The following is a 20,443-nucleotide window of genomic DNA, read 5'->3' on the forward strand; positions in this document are numbered from 1 at the left end:
AAATCATAGCCAGTGTGGAGTTCCATCTGGTTTAAATTAAGGCTGTCGATTCGTTAGTTAATTCACACAATTAACTCAAAAAAAATTAATGGCGATTAATTGCATTCTTAAACAATAGAATACCAACTGAAATTTATTAAATATTTTGGGATTTTTTTACCCTTTCAAATATATTGATTTCTATTACAATACAGAATACAAAGTGTACAGTGCTCAACTTATATTATTATTATTTATTACAAATATTTGCACTATAAAAATGATAAAAGAAATAGTATTTTTCAGTTTACCTCTTACAAATACTGTAGTGCAATCTCTTTATTGTGAAAGTGTAACTTACAAATGTAGATTTTTTTTTTGTTACATAACTGCACTTAATAAAAGAATGTAAAACTTTAGAGCCTACAAGTCCACTCAGTCCTCCTACTTGTTCAGCCAATCGCTAAGACAAACAAATTTTATTTACATTTTACAGGAGATTCTGCTGCCTGCTTCTTATTTACAATGTCACATGAAAGTGAGAACGGGTTCGCATGGCACTTTTGTAGCTGGCGTTGCAAGGTATTTACATGCCAGATATGCCAAACATTCATATGCCCCTTCATGCTTCGGCCACCCTTCTAGAGGACATGTTTCCATGCTGATGATGCTCATTAAAAAAAGTGCATTAATTAAATTTTGTGATTGAACTCCTTGGGGGAGAACTGTACGTCTCCTGTTCTGTTCTACCCGCATTCTGCCATCTATTTCATGTTATATCAGTCTCGGATGATGACTCAGCACATGTTCATTTTAAGGACACTTTCACAGCAGATTTGACAAAACCTAAAGAAGGTACCAATGTGAGATTTCTAAAAATAGCTACAGCACCCGACCCAAGGTTTAAGACTCTGAAGCGCCTTCAAAAATCTGATTGGAACGGGGTGTGGAGCATCCTTTCAAAAGTCTTAAAAGAGCAACACTCCGATACAGAAACTACAGAACCCAAAGCACCAAAAAAAAAAAAAAGAAAATCAACCTTCTGCTGGTGGTATCTGACTCAAATGCAAAAATGAACATGTATTGGTCCTCTCTGCTTTGGATTGTTATCAAGCAAAACCCATCATCAACATGGACACATGTCCCATGGAATGATGGTTGAAGCATGAAGGGACATGTGAATCTTTAGTACATCTGGCACATAAATATCTTTTGGATGCCGGCTACAAATGCCTGTGATGCCATGCAAACACCTGTTCTCACTTCAGGTGACATTATGAAAAAGAAGTGGACCGCATTATCTCCTGCAAATTGTAACAAAACTTGTTTGTCTGAGCAATTGGCTGAGGTAGGACTGAGTGAACTTGTAGTGCTACAGTTTTACATTGTTTTATTTTCGAATGCAGTTTTTTTTGTACATAATTCTAGATTTGCAAGTTCAACTTTCATGATAAAGAGATTGCACTACAGTACTTGTATTAGATGAATTGAAAAATACAATTTCTTTCATTTTTTACGGTGAAAATATTTGTAATCAAAAATAAATAGTGAGTACTGTACATTTTGTATTCTGTGTTGTAACTGAAATCAGTATATTTGAAAATGTAGAAAACATCCAAAAATATTTAAATAAATGGTATTCTATTATTAAGAGTGCGATTAATTGTGACAAATTTTTTTAATCGCTTGACGGCCCTAGTTGAAATATCTTGCACAAGAGGTTCTTGTTGTGACGGGTTGGATCACAGAAACCCCTTTGGAGGATGCCAACTGATGTGCCAAGACTATTTCTGCTCCTGCTTTCCTGCCCTGTCAGCTTAGGACTTCAGTGCCCTGCCTGGTTTGAGCCAGATCCCCTAGGCTGCTACAAACCCAGACCCAGGTCTGAACCGCATCCCCTAACAGCTGTAGGTTTAACTGAAGGCAGCGTACAGAAGTGTTCCTATCTTTAACACTCAGATGCCCAACTCCCAATGGGGTCCAAATCCTAAATAAATCTGTTTTACCCTGTATAAAGCATATACAGAGTAAATTCATAAATTATTCTCCCTCTATAACACTGACAGAGATATGCATAGCTGTTTGCCCCCCCACACCCCCAGGTATTAATACATACTCTCGGTTAATTAATAAGTAAAAAGTGATTTTATTAAATACAGAAAGTAGGATTTAAGTGATTCCAAGTAGTCACAGTCAGAAAAAAGTGAATTACCAGGCAAAATAAAATAAAACACACAAGTCTAAGTCTAGTACAGTAATAAAACTGAATACAGATAAAATCTAACCCTTAGAGATGTTTCCATAAGTTTATTTCACAGACTGGACACCTTGTGAGTCTGGGCACAATCCTCTCCCTTGGTACAGCCCTTGTTCAGCTCAGGTGATAGCTAGAGGATTCCTCATGATGGCTCCTCTTTGGTCTGTTCCACCCACTTATATATCTTTTGCATAAGGTGGGAATCCTTTGTCCCTCTGGGTTCCCACCCCTCCTTCTCAATGGAAAAACACCAGGTTAAAGATGGATTCCAGTTCAGGACCCGGACCGCCACCGGGTGAGTACTAGTGGGTGGTGCCTTTTATTTTTTTATTTCTGCTCCCTCTCGTTTCTCCATCTGGCTATGCCACTGGTTCAGGTGATATGATCACATGTCCTGTGAGATCCCAAGCCTTCATTCCTCCCAGCCTGACTCACAGGAAGGCCTGTCTGCAAACAGAGCCATTCACAGTCAATTGTCCTGGTTGATGGGAGCCATCAAGATTCCAAACCACCATTAATGGCCCACTCTTTGCATAATTACAATAGGACCTCTTTGTTATATTTCTAGTTACAGATACAAATAGGATGACCATGCTCAGTAGATTATAAGACCTTTTGCACTAAGCATATTTTAGTTATATTATATTCACACTCATCAGCATACTTTCATAAAATCATACAGAGTACAACGTCACACTTGTTTCTGTCCATTTGAAGCTTGTTGTATTCATAGCTCTGTACTGTTAGCTGGACTGTGTTTGAAATGGCCTACAAGTTTTCTACATTTTGCTAGCATGTTTTCAAAACCACCATCGCTGAGCACTACTATAATGGATCGCTGCACACTGTGAGCAATGCAAGTCGTGTTCAAAAGGCAAGTGACTGGCTACTGCTACCGTGTTACGTGCACTGTCAGTACTAATTGCTGTTACCTTTTCTTGAATATTCCATTCTTTTGCAACATCCATGAAACTCTCTGCACATGCGTCAGCATAATGTCTCTCTTCAGTACGAGTTACTGTTACAGCAAACGACTGCAGTGTCCATGTCCTATCAATAAGGTGTGCCATGACACCAAGATCTCTGTGATTGCTCAAGGATGTCCAGTGATCACCAGTGAAAGTAACAGCCAGTGCATTTTTCAGAACTCCGACTTTGTAGTCTTCTTGTTATCATATAGGTCACTTATCTGTGATGCAATGATTCCTCGGGAGGGCAAGGTGTATGATTGATTGGAAAATGCAATTTGAATAATATCTCTTAGCCCTCTGTCATTTACAGTGTTGAGTGGTCTGCAGTCCATAGCTATCCACTTTGCAATAGCATTGGTTAAGGTGTTGAACTTTGTTTGATCCGTGGGCTTGTAGTGATCCTGAAACTCTGTAATTGTACTTTGTCACGGCTGGCTGGATTTGTTTGCAGGTGGTGTGTTATCTATACCACAAGAGCCGGAGGCAAAAGCATGCTTAGAACGTAGGTGGTACTGCAGACTTGAAGTGCTTCTGTGGTACTGGGACTCAGCCGTGCAATAGCTACAACTAACTGTCTTTTTAGCTAAAGCACCATCTGGAAGTATTTTAAACATAAACTTCCCATTCAGAATTCCTGAACTGTAGCTGCTTTGCTCCATTACCTTTTTCTGATATTTAATCACTCCAGATCATGAAAGCACAGTAGAACTGTGTCAATGTTCAATACATTCTTCTATATAATCAATATATTTGTGTCCTGTTCACAAGAGTCCTTGCCATGGATATGGAAAGATTTTACCTCAGGATTAACAGTCAGTAGGGGAGTGAATAGTGCGGGCGGCTTTTTTTCGCCTGCTGCTGCTGGGTTAGCCTTTTGTATACTATTTTGTGTGTGTCCTTTTAGAGGAGTCTTGGCTTATTGAAGGGGTAAGGTTTTTTTGGTTGGTTGTTTTTTTTATATATCTATCTATCTATCTGTATCTCAGTACTCTGGAGATGAGAGGGGTGTGAGTTGTGCAGGAGAAAGGTGAATTATTGATGCTACTCATGTTGGAGTGGGTTTCTGAGCTCATCAGGTTCACCTCCTGTCCGAAGAGAGTTTCATCTTAGAAATCTGCATTCAGTGTTGGGGGAGGACAGGGGAGGGGGGAAGTAAGCAAGGACTTGCGCGGGAGGAGGCTTGGGGAGGACAGGGGGTGACAATGGGGAGGAACAAGCAATAGCTTGTGCAGGAGGAGGGTGAGGGAGGTGTCTTGCTGCTGCTGCTGCTTCTGGAAGGCTGGGTTCTGGTACTAGGCTCGCCAGGCCTGCCTCCTTTTCCGGAGCTAGGTGGGCTCCCTTCCGCTGAGCGAGCCCTTGTTTGCAAGGGAGAGTGGGTTTTACCTCAGGGACTCGTCATACTGCAGGGGTGGAGAGGCTGAGCTCGCCAGGCCCATGTTCTCCATGGGGTACCCCCGGAAATGGGGCACGATGTGGGGGGGTTGGTCCTGGGAGTGGGGGACCGACCAGGAGCAATAGGGCTCAGGCTTCAGAGCCGACCCCTGGGCAGCACAGAGCTGGCGAGGGGCGGGGATCAGTCTCAGCTGGGGGGGGGGAGGGATCAGCTCCAGCTGCAGGTGGCACGAGCGGGGGAGAGGAGCAGCCCCAGCTGCAAGTGACGTGGAGCTGTTTTCACTTTACTTTTTCTGCTGGAGCCTGCATGAGAGCCATGTGTTTCCGCAGCCGCTTCTCTTTCCGCTTGCCCACCCGCCCTGCGGTGGCGGCTTGCGTTACTGGGCTCACTCCAGAGCAGCTGAGGCTGCCCTGCTGTGAATAAAAAAAAGTAACCCATTCATTGTGCTGTGTGTTCATCGCACCCCTTAACGGCAGTTAATTGACAGCCCTATGTTACATCTCTTTGAGAAATGTGGATTTAATGCCACAGGCTGAGTAGACGCACTTAAAACCTTATAGGGACTGGCACTGTATTTACTTATTACTGGGGTGATGTAACGATAAGGTGGGAAATTGCTTCTGCCAACTCAAGAGGTGCCTCAAAAAGACAGAACGTGTAACCCATCTTGAAGCAATATTTTGCTTTGTGGAAAGAAGAAGAAGAAAGGAACAAACTTTTTGTGATTTCTAGGACACTGGAAGACCAGACTAAAATACACACAAAAGAAGAAGAGAAGCAGATTGCCACAATCCAAGAAATTCAGGAGGCAAACAATCGCCTAAAGGAGCAACATGAAATTGAGAATGAAGTAAAGAGCAAGATAAAGCAGGAGGCATTTCATCTTACTCTGGAAAACATGGTGAGGAATGATATTAGATTACAAAGTAAGTGCTAAACCAGGGGTGGGCAAACTTTATGGGCCAAGAGCGACATCTGGGTGGGGAAATTGTATGCAGGGCCAGGGCAGAGGGTTGGGGTGTGGGAGGGGGTGCAGTGTGCAGGAACAGGCTCAGAGGAGGGGTGTGGGGTGTATGACGGGGGGCAGGGGAGGAGGTAGGGGTGCAGAGTGCAGGAGGGAGCTCAGGGAAGGGGGTTGAGGTGCGACGGGGATGCAGGGTGCAGCAGGGGGCTCAGGGCAGCGAGTTGGGGTGCAGGAGGGGTGCATGGTGCAGGCAGGGAGTTGGGGTGCAGGGTGCAGGAGGAGTTTGGGCTCCGGACCAGCAGCGCGCACCAGGGCCAGGGCAGGCTCCCTGCATGCCTGCCCTGGCCCCGCACTGCGCCACTCCACTCTGGGAAGTGGCTGGAACCATGTCCCTGGGGGGAGGGCGCACAGGGCTCAGTGCACTGCCCTTGCCATGCCTCCAGGTATCTCCCCCAAAGCTCCCATTGGCCGCGGTTCCCCGTTCCCGGCCAATGGGGACTGCAGGGGGTGGTGCCTGGAGACAAGGACAACACATGGAGCCCTTCCCCCCCACTATCCCCAGAGCCCCAGGGTCGTGGTGCTGGCTGCTTCTGAGAACAGCACGGGGCCTGCGGCACCACGGGGGTCAATCCCATGGACTGGGTCCAAAGTTTTGAGGGGCTGGATCTGGCCCACGGGCTGTGGTTTGCCCACCCCTGCGCTAAACATTTCCCAGCTGAGTGCAGCTGCACAAGGAGAGGGTGCAAAGGTCCATCTCCCTGGCATCTCTATACTGGCCTAGGCAGAGTTTCAGTCCTTGTGCTCCTGGCATGCAGAGAATGAGGAACTGTAGAGCTAACAGTAGCAGTGGAAATCCCAGCTGGAGAGGGACCTTTCCATGGCTTTATTCCCTGCTGCCCCAAATTGGGGCCAGTAGGAGGAAGAAAGCACACAGGCCATTGTTGTGTGTGCTTCCTCTGTGCTCTCTCAGATATAGTTTGTTTGCTTAAGACATAGTGCCTCCATAATCTCCCATTGAAGTGCAACACTTCCTAAACCGTCCAACCTGCAGGTACTAGTTTAAAGTTACAGTCTAGCCCAATCGAGCAAATGATTTAAAGGCATAGTGCAATTAAATATTATGCTAGGAGGTGAGAGCCATGTTACCCCATTTCTCAAGCCTCTGCTTGGAATTCTCATTGATTTTGAGGACAGAGGGATTGTGGGATCAAGCTTATATTCAGCTACTCACTGGGACTACTCACAGTCAGATTGTGGGACTACTCACAATCTGAAAATTAAGTACATACATAAGTCTTTGCAGAATTGGGACCCAATATTCTAAAAGGGAAATGAAGTTAGCGAGCCAGATAAATATTGACCTATGTGAGACCAGCTACTGAGCAAATTTCTGCACATGCTGTCTGAGTGATTGGTTCATCAGCAGTGCCGGTAAGGATGTACCCCTTTGCAGCATTGCTCCAGATCTCAGTTTTATTGCTCTCTGTGGAGGTAGAAGCAGAGATCTATTGACTTGTTACTTGACTTTTTTCTTCCAGTCATGATCCTGAATTTTTGTCCAGGATGTAACAGTAATTTTTGATATCCATAAATGGAGTAGGACTTGCATATACCAATCAAAGGCAATATTTTAAAAAATGCAGGTAGCTATAAATTCACTCTCCATCTTTATTTGATTATTGTAGGATCTTGAAGAAGAGTTAGACATGAAAGACAGAGTAATAAAAAAATTGCAGGATCAGATCAAGACTCTTACCAAGACTATTGAAAAAGGTAGGACTTATTTTTTAAAGTTTAAAATAGTTTTGAATGTGTAATACGGTGGGGGGGGTGAGAGAGAGAGGATCAGAAGGTGGGAAATTCAATTTTTCAACAACAAAAGATGGGAAAGCTTTAGAAACAATTTCATAAATATTTGCCCTGTTTTTCAGCCCATTTTATAAATGTGTGTATATGTGTGTACACTTTTTTTTTTCACAGAATTAGTTTTCACTCTAAAAGTTGTTTTAAAGGTTGAAAACCTGACTAATATTGGGATGGGTAGCCAGAGCCTCACTTGTTTAGTGCAAGTAGTCCCACAGGAATAGACTACTCATGAGTAATCTGAGCAGGAATTGACTGATAAGATTTGAGCCATAAATTGAGATGATGATTGCAAACAGGAGCTACAGTATGTTTTTGGCAGTAAGATCTGTATGTCTCTCATAGTTTATTTTTAACATGTTAACATTACATTAGCCTGTGAGTAAGAGTACATTTACTTTTGACAGCCAATGAAACACATGTGCCAGCTGTGCCTAAAGAGTATATTGGAATGATGGAGTACGTAAAGGAAGACGAAGCAAGAATTATTAAAAATCTCATCCTTGGTACTTCAGTTACACTTTGAATTCCAGCCACATTTAATTATATTCGATATAGCATGTTAAACAAAATCCAAGGTCCAAGATTTGATAATTTCATTTGTATACTCATTGTCAACTTTGATCTCTTTATCTCTCTTCTCTCTCACTTTACTCTTAGGGTCACCATACTATTACTTTCTATTACTGCTGATTCAAAGTGTTTCAAAGACAGAAGTATTTTATCTGGTGAAAACTCATTTGTCTCATATCTCTGACTCTACTGTCTAGATTCTTATTTGTTCAATTCTGAAACTTGAAACTTGAAACTTCTGAAATCTTGAGTACTGCAGGACCTGAGTTTAATTCTCTTTCCTGGTCTACCTCTTCTGTAAGTCATTATCTCTAGAACTTTGCTAGAAGTTGTCTGTACCCCTCTGCTGAAATCACAAGCCCCTGCTCTCAAAACTTCAGGGATACAGAATGTTTCAATTGGACTGTTCTTGCTTTATGACTCAGGGTTGTGTCTCCTCTTTGGACTCTCATACAGTCTTCTACCCACTTGCTCTTCTTATCTATCTAGGGTATTTATTTGGCACCAGTCACCATAATATCTAGGCATAGCATCTCTGGGTCATGGTCTCCTCTTTTTTTTTTCCCCCTTGCCAACTCCTTCACTAGTGGTTGAAATTTCATTTATGTTTCTCCTTCCATTTGGAATTCTTTTCTTTCCACTGAGTTGTTTCCACTCACTAAATCTCATCATCAAACCATTTTTTTTCTTGCTTTAGCTCGTGATTAACAGTAAACTCTACTCATTTTCAATGCGCTCCCTGACCCCCATTAATTAATGTACAAGAAAACTTATATCCTCTCTATTACTTCAGTTAAGCGCTTTCTTTTCCTCTGCTCAACTCCACCTTCATGTATTACCATTCCTTTCTACTTGAACAAGACGTACTGTACTTTATAAACTTGTTACAATATTTCCTACCTATCTGCAAAACTTTTTTTTTTAATATATTTCTATGAGGAATGCTAAATGGAAATGTATTGTGTTGTAATTATTGGAGCTGAGCAAGAACCAAAATTTCTGTCCTGCAGAAAATTTCGTGCTTCTGGAAAAAATCCATTCTGATTCAGAACAATAAGTTGGACCTGTGAAATTTTCTATGAGAGGGGACATTTTGAGAAGAACTGAAATGGAATTTCTCTAAAAGTCCTGCTTTCCAGCCATCTCCCTGCCTCCCTTGCCTAACTGTGTGCCAGGGAGCCAGTGCTCCTTGGGCATACCCGGCTCCTCTGCAGCCCACCTGGCCACTGCCAGTGCGCCTCATCTCCCCCACGGTGGGAAGCTGGGAGTTTATGGAGCACCAGCTCCCAGGAGCTGGCCAGAAGAGCTGTGGGTGAGGCAGGGAGCTCAGCTTGGAGGCAGCCCACCTGGTGGGTTGCCCGGGAGACTGAAAACCTGGACTGCCACAGAGTGGATGAGCCATGGTGCTGGGAATGATTTTCTGACTGAAAATCTAAATTTTGCAGATGGCGAATTCGGCACTGGGAAATCGTTCTGATGGCAGTTTCCTGACCTGCTCTAGTAATTGTACAGGAAAAGAGAATTCATCCGCAATCAATTAATCAAGAACGTGGTTAGAAATTAATCCAGTGCCTTTTACCTATTTAAGAAAGACTAGATGGTGATATTACCTTTGTAACTGCTATGTGTAATGAACACCCGCTTTGACTCTGCTTTGCTCAGATCTAAAGCCACGTGGAGTGGTAGTGAATATGATTCCGGGCCTACCAGCTTACATCCTGTTCATGTGTGTGAGATATGCTGATTATGTGAATGATGGTGACATGCTGAAATCTTTCATGAGTATAACCACTAATGGTATCAAACAAGTTATTAAGGTAGGAATATTTCTTGCATATTTTGCTTTATTCTACTATTTTATTGGTTTCATTGTACATGCATCTATAGACTTACAACCTGCACAATTATACATGGGAAAATGTTGATATTTGTCATCCACTGGTCCTCCGGAGTTAAGAATATCATAGATGGTGACAGTGGTTTGGTAGTTGCACTGCAGTAGCACCTACAAATCCCAGCCAGGGGTGAAGGGCCTATTGTGCTAGTACAGTACATACAGGACAGTACATAAAGATTGCCCTCTCCCAAGAAGCTTTCAGAACTGAGACATAACATCCAATACAGTACATCTAAAAGTTAGTAGCTAAATAAGTAAGTTTTACTTTTTCAGCCATAGTAAGAGTTTGTTGCATGAGGTATTGCCAAACATGTGATACTGGGCTTCTTTTAGGACAGAAATGAGGTTTGAAGAGTGTATTTGTTACAAGACTACATTGTGTGGAATCTAGAGTGCTATTGCCACTACAGTTCCAACAATATAATCGTGTTTAAACACAGTTCTTGCTAGCATGGCACTAATAGATCTGAATCCTAGAAAACCATGTTGTAAACCAACTTACAAAACCATACTATAAGCTAGGACCCTCTGTCTGTGGTCCCATCTGCACTACAAATTCCACCATGGCAGTATCTGGATATTATGTTGTGGTCTAGTGACCCAGTAAAGCAAAAAGCACAGTTCTGTTTTGTGACACAGATGGAAGTGAAACATGTTTTTTGCAGTTTAACCGTAATATAGATAGAACCTACAACTCAAGTTTGTAAACAATTTTATAACCCAATTCATCCCTTACACTGGGCAGAGAAAGCATGTCAGCACCTTGCTACCAAGAACCATGTTTAAACACAGCTGTAACTTAGATAGGCCCAACAGCTGACTTTCAAAGCAATACTTAAGTATAATTTCATGTCAGTTGTATATACAGTGTTCAGTCCTTTTGCAGTAAGACTTCCAGTAATTTTTGGAGCCGCCATACACACTGTCTAGCCAACCCATTGTACAACTGCATTTAAATAATATACAAACAAAGGTTTTAAGGCCATTATAGACATGGGCACACTTTGTATAGATAGCACTTTACAAATACTATTTGCTCCTTTCACTGTAGCCTGATGCTACTACATTAACTCTGTGTTGGTCATAAGTTTCAATAATAAATTAAACTTTAAAGGATCATGTTGTTTAAAAAGGTTGTTTTATATGTCATTGTTTAGGAACACGCTGAAGATTTTGAGATGATGTCCTTTTGGCTCTCCAATACGTATCATTTTCTTAACTGTTTGAAACAATACAGCGGGGAAGAGGTAGGAATAATTTCATCACTTCATGTTTTACATAATTTCACTGAATTTTATAACTAAATGGGGCAGGGATCATCAGATGGAACCATCTCACCAAAAGGGCATGAAATTCGTATCCTTCTGCACTAGTGATTTCTGGCTTAGAGGTGATCCAATGGAATAGACAGCTTGTCCAAAGGAGTTTAGGAAGATGTTTTAAACGCTAACAGTAAACAGTTGTTAAAGCAAGAAGGAAGAAACGGTTACATACTTTGGGTGCCATTTAATCCATTTGCTGCTTAGTTTGATCTTCTTCTGTTTAATTTGAACAGGACCTCAGGAGCTCAACTAGTTGTATTTAAAAATAACTTTCACCTTTTCTTTCACTCAGTTGTTACTGCTTCAGGCAGACATTGTTACCATTTGATTAATAAGTAAAGTTACAACTCCAAATGAAATCAAAGACACATGGTAGTAAAATAGTCAGTTTCATCTTAAACCAGATGAAGCTGAATTTCGTTGCTTGTTTTTGGTTCTTTAAACCCAAAACTCAGTGATACTTGATGAATGTGGAATAGAAACCCATATGGTCTGAAATTAAAAGACAGTATTCTCATGAATCCCTACAAGGGGAAAACACCTTTCACTCAACCCTAACTTAAGAACTTCTGTGTCCTCTGCAAGCTGCAATACTCTCCCTGGTGGTTATAGTGATAATAGCAAATTTTGATCAGAAAGGCCTTTGATTGAACTCAAGTCAAGGCAATGTAATGCAATTCTTTCACAATTTAACTGCAGAATTGGAGGCGTGTTTGAACCCAAAACATGGTTCTGGGTTTGGATCCAAGTTTTCAGCTTTAATTCATATCTGTAATGAACCAAATGCAAGTCTGACCATTCCAAACTTTGAGAGAGTTTGCATTTCAAAACGCCAAGCTTGGGAGCATTTCAATCCTGGATTTTTCTTCTCATTACAGAGATACAAAACTCAGATGTGGGACTTTGGGTCAGCTTTAAAAATCCTGAGCTGATGATGTTTTCTGTCAGCAGTTGGAACCTATTAATAACCCTGTTTCTGAGAGACTGAAAACTCTGCCAGATTAATAGTCATATCAGAAACTTGGCTTTTTACAAAGTACAAAAATGAGAGCACTTGAAACCATAAAAGATTGAAGAGGCACATTTTAATTTTTCTCTCATATAGTTTAAACAAGAGAGTGATTTTCCTGTAAAAAATATCTGATGCTTTTCATGTAAATGATCTAGCACCTGATTCAATGCCCACTGAAGTCAATGTGAGTCTTCCCTTTGGCTACACTGCGTTTTTTTATTAGACACCGAATGAGCACTAAATAGAAAAAATGTGTATATTGATGTTGATGAAATCCATGGGTAGTAGCAGCGTCTCAAGACAGCAGTACGTTTGACCCATTTTGAGAGTACATACACACAGAACTCACTAATCCAGTTCATGTGTAGCACTGTTCAGATCTATTGATAATGATGGCATTAACAGCATTGTCATGTTGATACATTTACATTTACTATCTTTCAGGAATTCATGAAGCAAAATACTCCACGTCAGAATATGAACTGTTTGAAGCATTTTGATCTTTCAGAATACAGACAAATTCTTAGTGACTTGGCCATTCGTATCTATCACCAACTCATTCTTGTAATGGAGAATAACATTCAGCCAATGATAGGTAAGAAGGAAGAAAATAACCAATGAAAATAAATGCACTAGTAACGTCTAAGGTATTTGAATAAATCTTATACAGAGACAAAAGATTAGGGGTGAACTATGCCCTGTTGTGCATACACCTATATATGTATGTGAGTATATATCTATACATCTGTTTACATTGACTGTACAGTCACCAGAAGTTTGCATTTCCGCCCCCCTTGCAGTAGTGTTTCTCCGTGTGGGGCACTGCCCCGGAGCACAAAGGGCTAGCTAAGGCAGCTGTGGACAATGTATAAATTGAGCGTTTAGCAACATGTGACAGGTCTGAAGGGGAGGGGGCTGATTGATTTTATTTTCCTAAAAAGAGGGGCTTCAGTTAGGAAATATTGCATAACATGTTTCTGCTTCTACTTCCATCCTTCCCTTCCCCACCCCCTCTATTTCTAACCAGCCAAGCTGAAGGCAAGCTATTCAGCAGCAGGGTATTCCATTTCTGTATTGCTGTTTTCACTAGACATTTTACAGTGGCTTTTTTCCTTTGTGTTTTTCAATTATTCATGATAGTGTGACAGTAGTTTTTGTTTTAGTTTTTCCCAAATTACCTCACACCAAGGCTATGTCTATATTACACACCACTGGTGTCACCATGTAGAGTACATGTAGCTACTTGCTGCAGTGAAAAACGGGCTGCATCCACACTGCAGTGGGACACTATAGGCATCAGTGAAAGGCTTTAGCGTGGGAGGCTGCAGAGAGAGGCTCCAGCAGCAGGGAGGCAGCAGGACACTACACTGCTAAAAACAGCCGTGCAGGCAGGCAGGCACAGCTTGGACAAGTAGAGATGGTGTAGGAGACGTACTCACATACATACCCGTACCCTTCCAGCATGTCTTTACTCTACTTACCTAAGTCATGCCTCACTGGCTGTACTGCTGTTTATACTTCTGCTGGGGGGCTATGCAGGAGTGTACACTAGACACCACCCGAAGAAGCATGAGTGTAGATCTACCTGAAAGGTCTAACAACACTAATCTTGTTTGATGTGACGCAAGGAGTGGCTTCCTTCATCTACAGTGTTTCCCTTCTCCCTTTTGGGCTACCATACTGAGCTGCCACATTAAGATGAGGTTCTAGATGAAATCTAGCCTGGAAGCACACACCATTTTCACATGCAAACACCTGTCCTCCTTTATTACGGGAGTAATGAGAAAATGCAGTTTAAAAACTTTAAACGATACATCTTGAAAATATTGGTTCCCAAAACCAAATTACCGTCATTAAAAGGACCCTATTTGTTGTTGTTGTTGTTGTTGTTACAAATTATTTCCTGTTGCCTTTTCAGTGCCAGGTATGCTTGAATATGAAAGTCTCCAAGGAATTTCTGGCATGAAACCTACAGGATTCCGTAAACGTTCTTCTAGTATAGATGACACCGATACCTACACAATGACCTCCATCCTGCAACAGCTCAGCTATTTTTATAGCACCATGTGCCAGAATGGCTTGGACACAGAGCTTCTAAAGCAGGCAGTGAAGCAGCTTTTCTTTCTGATTGGAGCTGTCACCCTTAATAGTCTTTTCCTCCGCAAGGACATGTGCTCTTGTAGGAAAGGAATGCAGATAAGGTAAAGCCAATAAAAATTCAGCGTGTAGTTATTTGAGAGAGGGGATTTTTTTACTTACTGTAGTTCTATCACTTGTGCCATTGGATACACTGTGAATATTCAGTGGTGATTATTTTTGTCCCTCTGGTTTGAAATGGGAGATTTTAACTTTTCTGTGAATTAGTTTGCTGGTGCTAGCATACTCCATGATACAGTGCTTATCACAAGTGTACTTTACAGGTAACATATTAATAGAGGGACACACAGTACAGTCTGGAGGGGCAGAGAGACTCAGAAGCCCAGTTCTGGAGCATTTATTGTCCCCTTTAGCCTGCAACATGTCTGTGGATCTTGCCATGCTAATTTACACACACAAGTATTTTAGAGTGGTTTTTACTGTGGAGAGTGGATATTGGCAGAGGGGGAAGTGCTGAATCAGACAAGAATCAGGTGTAAGACCAGCAGGGGTTTGGCTGAGGGCTCCTCTTCCTTTTGCCCTTATGTGAATCAGGAGAAGAATATGCTCCTAAATCATTGCAAAAGATATATAGTTCAGTTACATCCCATTAGACAGTCTGGAGACAGAGCTGAAATAAAATAACCTTATAGGCCTTAAATCGTCCAGGAAAGTGGCAATGGGAGATGGGGGCTTTCACCTATAGGTCATCAATTATGAGAATCTGGCCCTGGTTGGGACTGTGCAAAAGTTGCTATCATCTCCTGTGAATGGATGCTGTGAAAGTGTATTTTTAAAGGAATAGCAATATTTTAACAGAATCCCATGTAATGCTGGCACATCCTGCTAATGTATGAAACTGATTAGGGCCTTTGTATAAACAACAAGGAAACTGTTATTGTCCAAAGTTTGTGAAATACAAAATATGAACAGAATAAAATGATGAAAGGGGAATCAGATTTTTAAATTTATCAGTTTTAATAATCCAAGGTGGGTGTTTTTAACGATATTTTTTGCTTAATATACATGAATTTTAAACTGACAGTGTTTCTTTAATGACATTCATTTGCAGATTGCTTTATTATTACTAGTTTGTGAGGGGAAACTGACATTTCTATGATTATCTTTTATTTAACCCCAGATGTAATATCAGCTACTTAGAAGAATGGCTTAAAGAAAAGAATCTGCAGAGCAGTTCTGCCAAGGAAACTTTGGAACCTCTCTCTCAGGCAGCCTGGCTCCTTCAGGTCAAAAAGATCACAGATGAGGATGCCAAGGAGATATATGAACGCTGTACATCCCTGTCTGCTGTGCAGGTAATAAACACTGTCATTTTATGTTGGCAGCACCAATTGCAGAATCTTATAATTCATGTGTGAAATAATCCTGGCTGCAGACAGAGTAATTAGCATCCCACTTTTATAGCGGGTCCTCCCTGGCCACCTCCTCTGACCCAGGCATCCCCAGCTATAATGTTTGATTCTCGGATTCCTTTGTTTGTATTTTCTACTTTTCTGTCTTGGATGCCTATCTGCCTTGTTCTGTCTGAGTCCTGCTCCAGACTTGTCCTCTTCTCTATTCCCCAGTATAATTTCCTTTGTCTGTCACAAAATTCTTTTTTTTTTTTAATAGGTTTCCTTTAATCAGTTCAGCCATTTCCACCATCTCCCCACATCACCTTTCTCCTCTCTGATACTTTTGGGGATGAGCCTAGGCAATTATCACATAGAGAACCACTCACTAGTTTGCCAGTTAATAATCTACCTCCTTACAGTACAATTGCTTACGGTGCCCACAGTCAGTTAGATATGGATGGTGGCATAATTTTAATGCGTCTTCCTTTCAAACTGTTCCTTTTTTCTTGCCTGGGTTACAATTATTAAAAGTCTTTTTATTATTTATGCAGATAGTAAAGATCCTCAATTCATACACTCCTATAGATGATTTTGAGAAAAGAGTGTCCCCATCATTTGTTCGTAAAGTCCAGGTAAGAGCCTTAAATGATTTTCTCACACACATTCAAGTTACAATATTTTGCGCACACTGTTTACAATGGTACATGTTCATACTTGGCTTTAAATTCAAACCAGAACACCAGGCTCTTATGTACCCTTTGGGACTGACAAGAAAAAAAAAATCATTAGAATAATGGGAAAGCAAGCCTTTTAGGGTTTTAACACTTTGTATCTTCTTGACAGGAAATCTCTCTTTGTTCTATTTGCAGACTGTGCTCAATAATCGAGAGGATATTCCACAATTGATGCTAGATACCAAATATCTCTTTCAAGTGACATTTCCTTACACCCCATCTCCACATGCCTTGGAAATTATACAAATTCCCAGCAGTTTCAAACTTGGCTTTCTCACAAGGGTGTAATACAAAAATTCAAAAGGATTTTCCACCCTGTCCTCAAAGACTAAATGAAGAGCAAACTTTTATGACTCATTTTCCCGCAACTGGGATATAGTGCAGTGGCTTACTGTGAAATATACTTTTAAAAACTACTTTGGAATCAGGACATCAGCAGTAGGAATAAAGTATATGCCAGCCTACAAACCTCTTCTTTCTTTTCTAAGTATTATCCATTTTCCACTGCATTTTTACAAAGGGCGATACTATATCCAGCAGCTATACACCTTACAGTTTTGGAGTCCTTTGAAGAAAGTTTATGTTAGAGACAAATTTGTATTGGTGCTTCATGTTCTTTGACAGATCGCCAGTGAGGGAACAACATGCTCAGTCTCTCTCATGGGGTAACTACTACTATGTTATAATCTCTCATGGTGCTGTTTTCTTTCACATGAGATGTTTTCCCTAGGAGTTCCTCTCACTGGCTTGATATGATGTATTTATTTTGCAGCAGTCTTCACCCAGTTAGATTTCCTGTGGCATTATTCCATCTGTGAAGGCAGTCTAACAACAAACAACAATAAAATTACTGTTTTGTGCCCGCAGAAGAGTGGAGCAATAGAAAATGGAAGGTCTTCCTATAGTAGTTTAAAAGGCAATGCAAATTGCTACACTGACCCTAGGGACAGCTCTGATGTCAGTATGAGGAAGAGAATTGCTTCTGCAGACCCATGCTGGCTTTTTCATATGTGTGCTGACTTGCTCACTCAGACATTATAGTTCAGGCGGAGGAGACCATATTAGCATCCATTTAAAGTAGATATGGGGTTGAGACCCTTAATTTGGAGGAAGAGTTCAGTTCCCCTTTGCAAAATTCAGGGGTATTCAAGTCTGGGGTTTTGGTTCAGCCCATTACAGTGATAAAGCCAACTGTAAAATTGAGATCAAAATCCAGGTTTGCATTTTAAACTTCTGTTCCTTCAAAGGGGGATGGAGGTAGGGTTGGACTTGGACCCATCTCTAGTGTCATGTAATTGCAAAACACCTAGAGAGCCCATTCACTCTCCCCTCCCCTTTTTTTTGTTTTTGTTTTTTGTTGATCAGGTGCTAAGAATACAAATAGGTTGGTAGAGACTGTTGCGTCTCGAGCAATGACATTTAATAGTCTAGAGGTGAGCTAGGAAAAATAACAATTGAGTTTAATATGAGCATAACTAGACTGCATGTCATGGAAAGAATATTTCAAGCTTCTGCAGAACATCCTGCACATTCCACCTTTAAAACTCAACCAAGGGAACACCCACATATCTTATTTGTAGAGCTCATCACTTTGGGAGATGTTCACTTGCCACAGTGATTGGTGCTGTAGGAGAACCTAGACAGCCAGACAAGGGCCCAGTCCTGCCAGCACTAATTGCAGAGGGTTGTGTTCACCACAGGTGATAAGTCAGTGGGACTGCACCCAGTAATAAGCGTTTGCAGCAATGGCTCTAAGATGACCTGCAAAGCATTTGTACAAATTTGAGGAGAGGTGAAGGGGTGGTTATTTTGTTTTTAAAATTTCTTCAAGGGAAGAGGGTGATGGGATCTGAGGTGAGGAGGAAGCCACTAAGGAGGATATAGGTGGGTTTTTTTGTGGGGGGGGGTAGATCTTCCTCTCCAGCTCCAGACTAGTGAGGAGGAGGAGCGGGATGGGGAATAACCCTAAACTCAGACAAGGGTTAGGCATTGAAGAAAAGCTGGGTAGCCAGAAGTGTGCAAGACGACAATGCCTGCAGCTGTGCTACTAACCCACTGACCAGTTCCTTGTGCATGTGCGCTACTCTGAGAGTAGTGACTGAATGCAGCTTACCTGGTACGTCCGTGCTCACAGATGCAACCTGATTTCTTACTGTTTGTTCATATTTATTTCATTTAGATGGTACACTCCTTGGGGGCAGGGACCTTCTCTCCTCTGCCCTGTGCAGCATCACACCCACAGCCAGCACACAATAAACAATATGTAATAATTTATTTAACAGTGTACCCTGTAAAAATGATTGAAGTAATGGCACTCAGACACCATGATGATGAGTGACCTTATAAAAACCTAGACAGATAATGATGTTTTACTAGTCAGTGTATTGGAATGTATTCGTGTATTAGAAGTGAACTCTGTAGTAAGTTAGGCATAGAACTCTGATCAAGGACCAGTTTGAGTTGCATTGATATATTTAAGTACTTTTTAACTTAATTCAGTTAATTTAAACATTATCCATATGAAGGGAATGACAAAATATTTTTGTAATGTTTTGCTACAGTATTTCTGCACTTTGTTAATTTTGCATATCTGCATATGTGAATTTTAAAATGGAACCACCTCCGATAGTTACTAATATGAACAGTGGTATATGAAAAGCACATAGAACAAGAATGGTGTGTATATATATATATATATATATATATTTTTTTTTTTTTTTAAAAGCATTTATTCAAAAAAGTATACACAGTATCCTAAGCATGTAGGTAGGCTAACATTTTCCACATGTTAACTATCTTTTAAATCACTTCGGAATCATTTAAGTTTTGTAATAAAGATATTTTATCTTTTAGTACTAAAATGTTTGACAGAAGTCACTTGAAATTATATCAGGCTTGGTGAGTATGGTAGGTAATGTATCAAACGATTAAGTTTCTATTTAGGTATTAGATTGATCACTGTGACTGCAGCACAGCATATTTCAATATCTGAAATTTGTGGTGTCCCTGGTTGCTAATTCATTTCTGTAATAAATATTATTTTGGAAACAAACTAGTTTGGTTGCTGTAACCTACATACTTTTTTTTTACACTTTTATCAAGAGCGTCTGAAGCTGTATGCATATCATATACTAACTTCTGCCCATATAAAATCTTAGCCCACTCTTATATTCACATAGCAGATATGCTATTCAAGACACATACATCTGTAGGTGAAAAGTATTCAGTCATTGTACAGAGAGGAAATGTGGCAATTTGGTGTTGAACTATTTCTCCCAGAGTTTGGAGTGAAAAAAACAACTGACACTATGTACAACAAGAAGAAAATCTTGATTGATTTATTCAGAGGAAGGATCTATGTTTGTAAGAATGGGAGAGAAGGCAAACATAATAGCCTTGTGGTGGGTAATAATGCTCTGCCCTTAAACTGCCCCATCCCTGTTGGCATGAATGGCAATACTCCCAGGGGCTTCAGTGGATACAGTTTCAAGCACTTACATGCTTACTGTATTCAGAGTAGCAGCCGTGTTAGTCTGTATTCGCAAAAAGAAAAGGAGTACTTGTGGCACCTTAGAGACTAATAAATTTGTTAGTCTCTAAGGTGCCACAAGTACTCCTTTTCTTTATGCTTACTGTATGTAGTTACACAGTTGCATTGTCCTCTGGAATTCTTCTTGAATTCTGGCTCCTTTTAATTTTCAGGCTCCTGCCGATATCAATGAGTTGGTCTCCTCCCCCATTCCTCCTCCACCTTTCCTTGCCTTAATTATCATTACAAGTTTGAAGGAAAATATATGGAGAATGTACATTGGCAACCTGGCATCTGTAGTGGAGGAAAGATACTATGCAGCCATTCACACAGTCAGTTCTTTTGAACTTTAACATCTGGAAACTAAAAAACTGGCAACTACATGGAGCAGAGAGGGCAAAACCTGGTGTGTTTAAAAGGTAGGGTCCTACTCTTACCTTGTTTCTTAGTCTGAATCC

General features: G+C 40.9%; 1 protein-coding gene across 2 annotated transcripts in view; it reads left to right on the forward strand.

Moving 5' to 3' along the window:
- The window catches only part of MYO5C (myosin VC), a 63,382-nt gene extending 43,838 nt beyond the window's left edge, over window positions 1-19,544 (forward strand). Inside the window, exons 32-41 of one of the 2 annotated variants that reach the window (XM_038419909.2) lie at window positions 5,333-5,501; window positions 7,250-7,337; window positions 7,835-7,933; window positions 9,663-9,817; window positions 11,055-11,144; window positions 12,676-12,826; window positions 14,150-14,432; window positions 15,509-15,683; window positions 16,274-16,354; window positions 16,592-19,544. In XM_038419909.2, coding sequence (XP_038275837.1) covers window positions 5,333-5,501; window positions 7,250-7,337; window positions 7,835-7,933; window positions 9,663-9,817; window positions 11,055-11,144; window positions 12,676-12,826; window positions 14,150-14,432; window positions 15,509-15,683; window positions 16,274-16,354; window positions 16,592-16,744 — 1,444 coding nt within the window. In that variant the 3' untranslated portion in view covers window positions 16,745-19,544. Of the gene's footprint in view, window positions 1-5,332; window positions 5,502-7,249; window positions 7,338-7,834; window positions 7,934-9,662; window positions 9,818-11,054; window positions 11,145-12,675; window positions 12,827-14,149; window positions 14,433-15,508; window positions 15,684-16,273; window positions 16,540-16,591 lie in introns of those variants that run through there. The other variant, XM_043494675.1, reaches the window with a different exon arrangement.
- Window positions 19,545-20,443: the final 899 nt, after the last annotated feature.

This window comes from Dermochelys coriacea, chromosome 10 (genome assembly GCF_009764565.3).
Source record: "Dermochelys coriacea isolate rDerCor1 chromosome 10, rDerCor1.pri.v4, whole genome shotgun sequence".
Taxonomy (NCBI): domain Eukaryota; kingdom Metazoa; phylum Chordata; order Testudines; family Dermochelyidae; genus Dermochelys; species Dermochelys coriacea.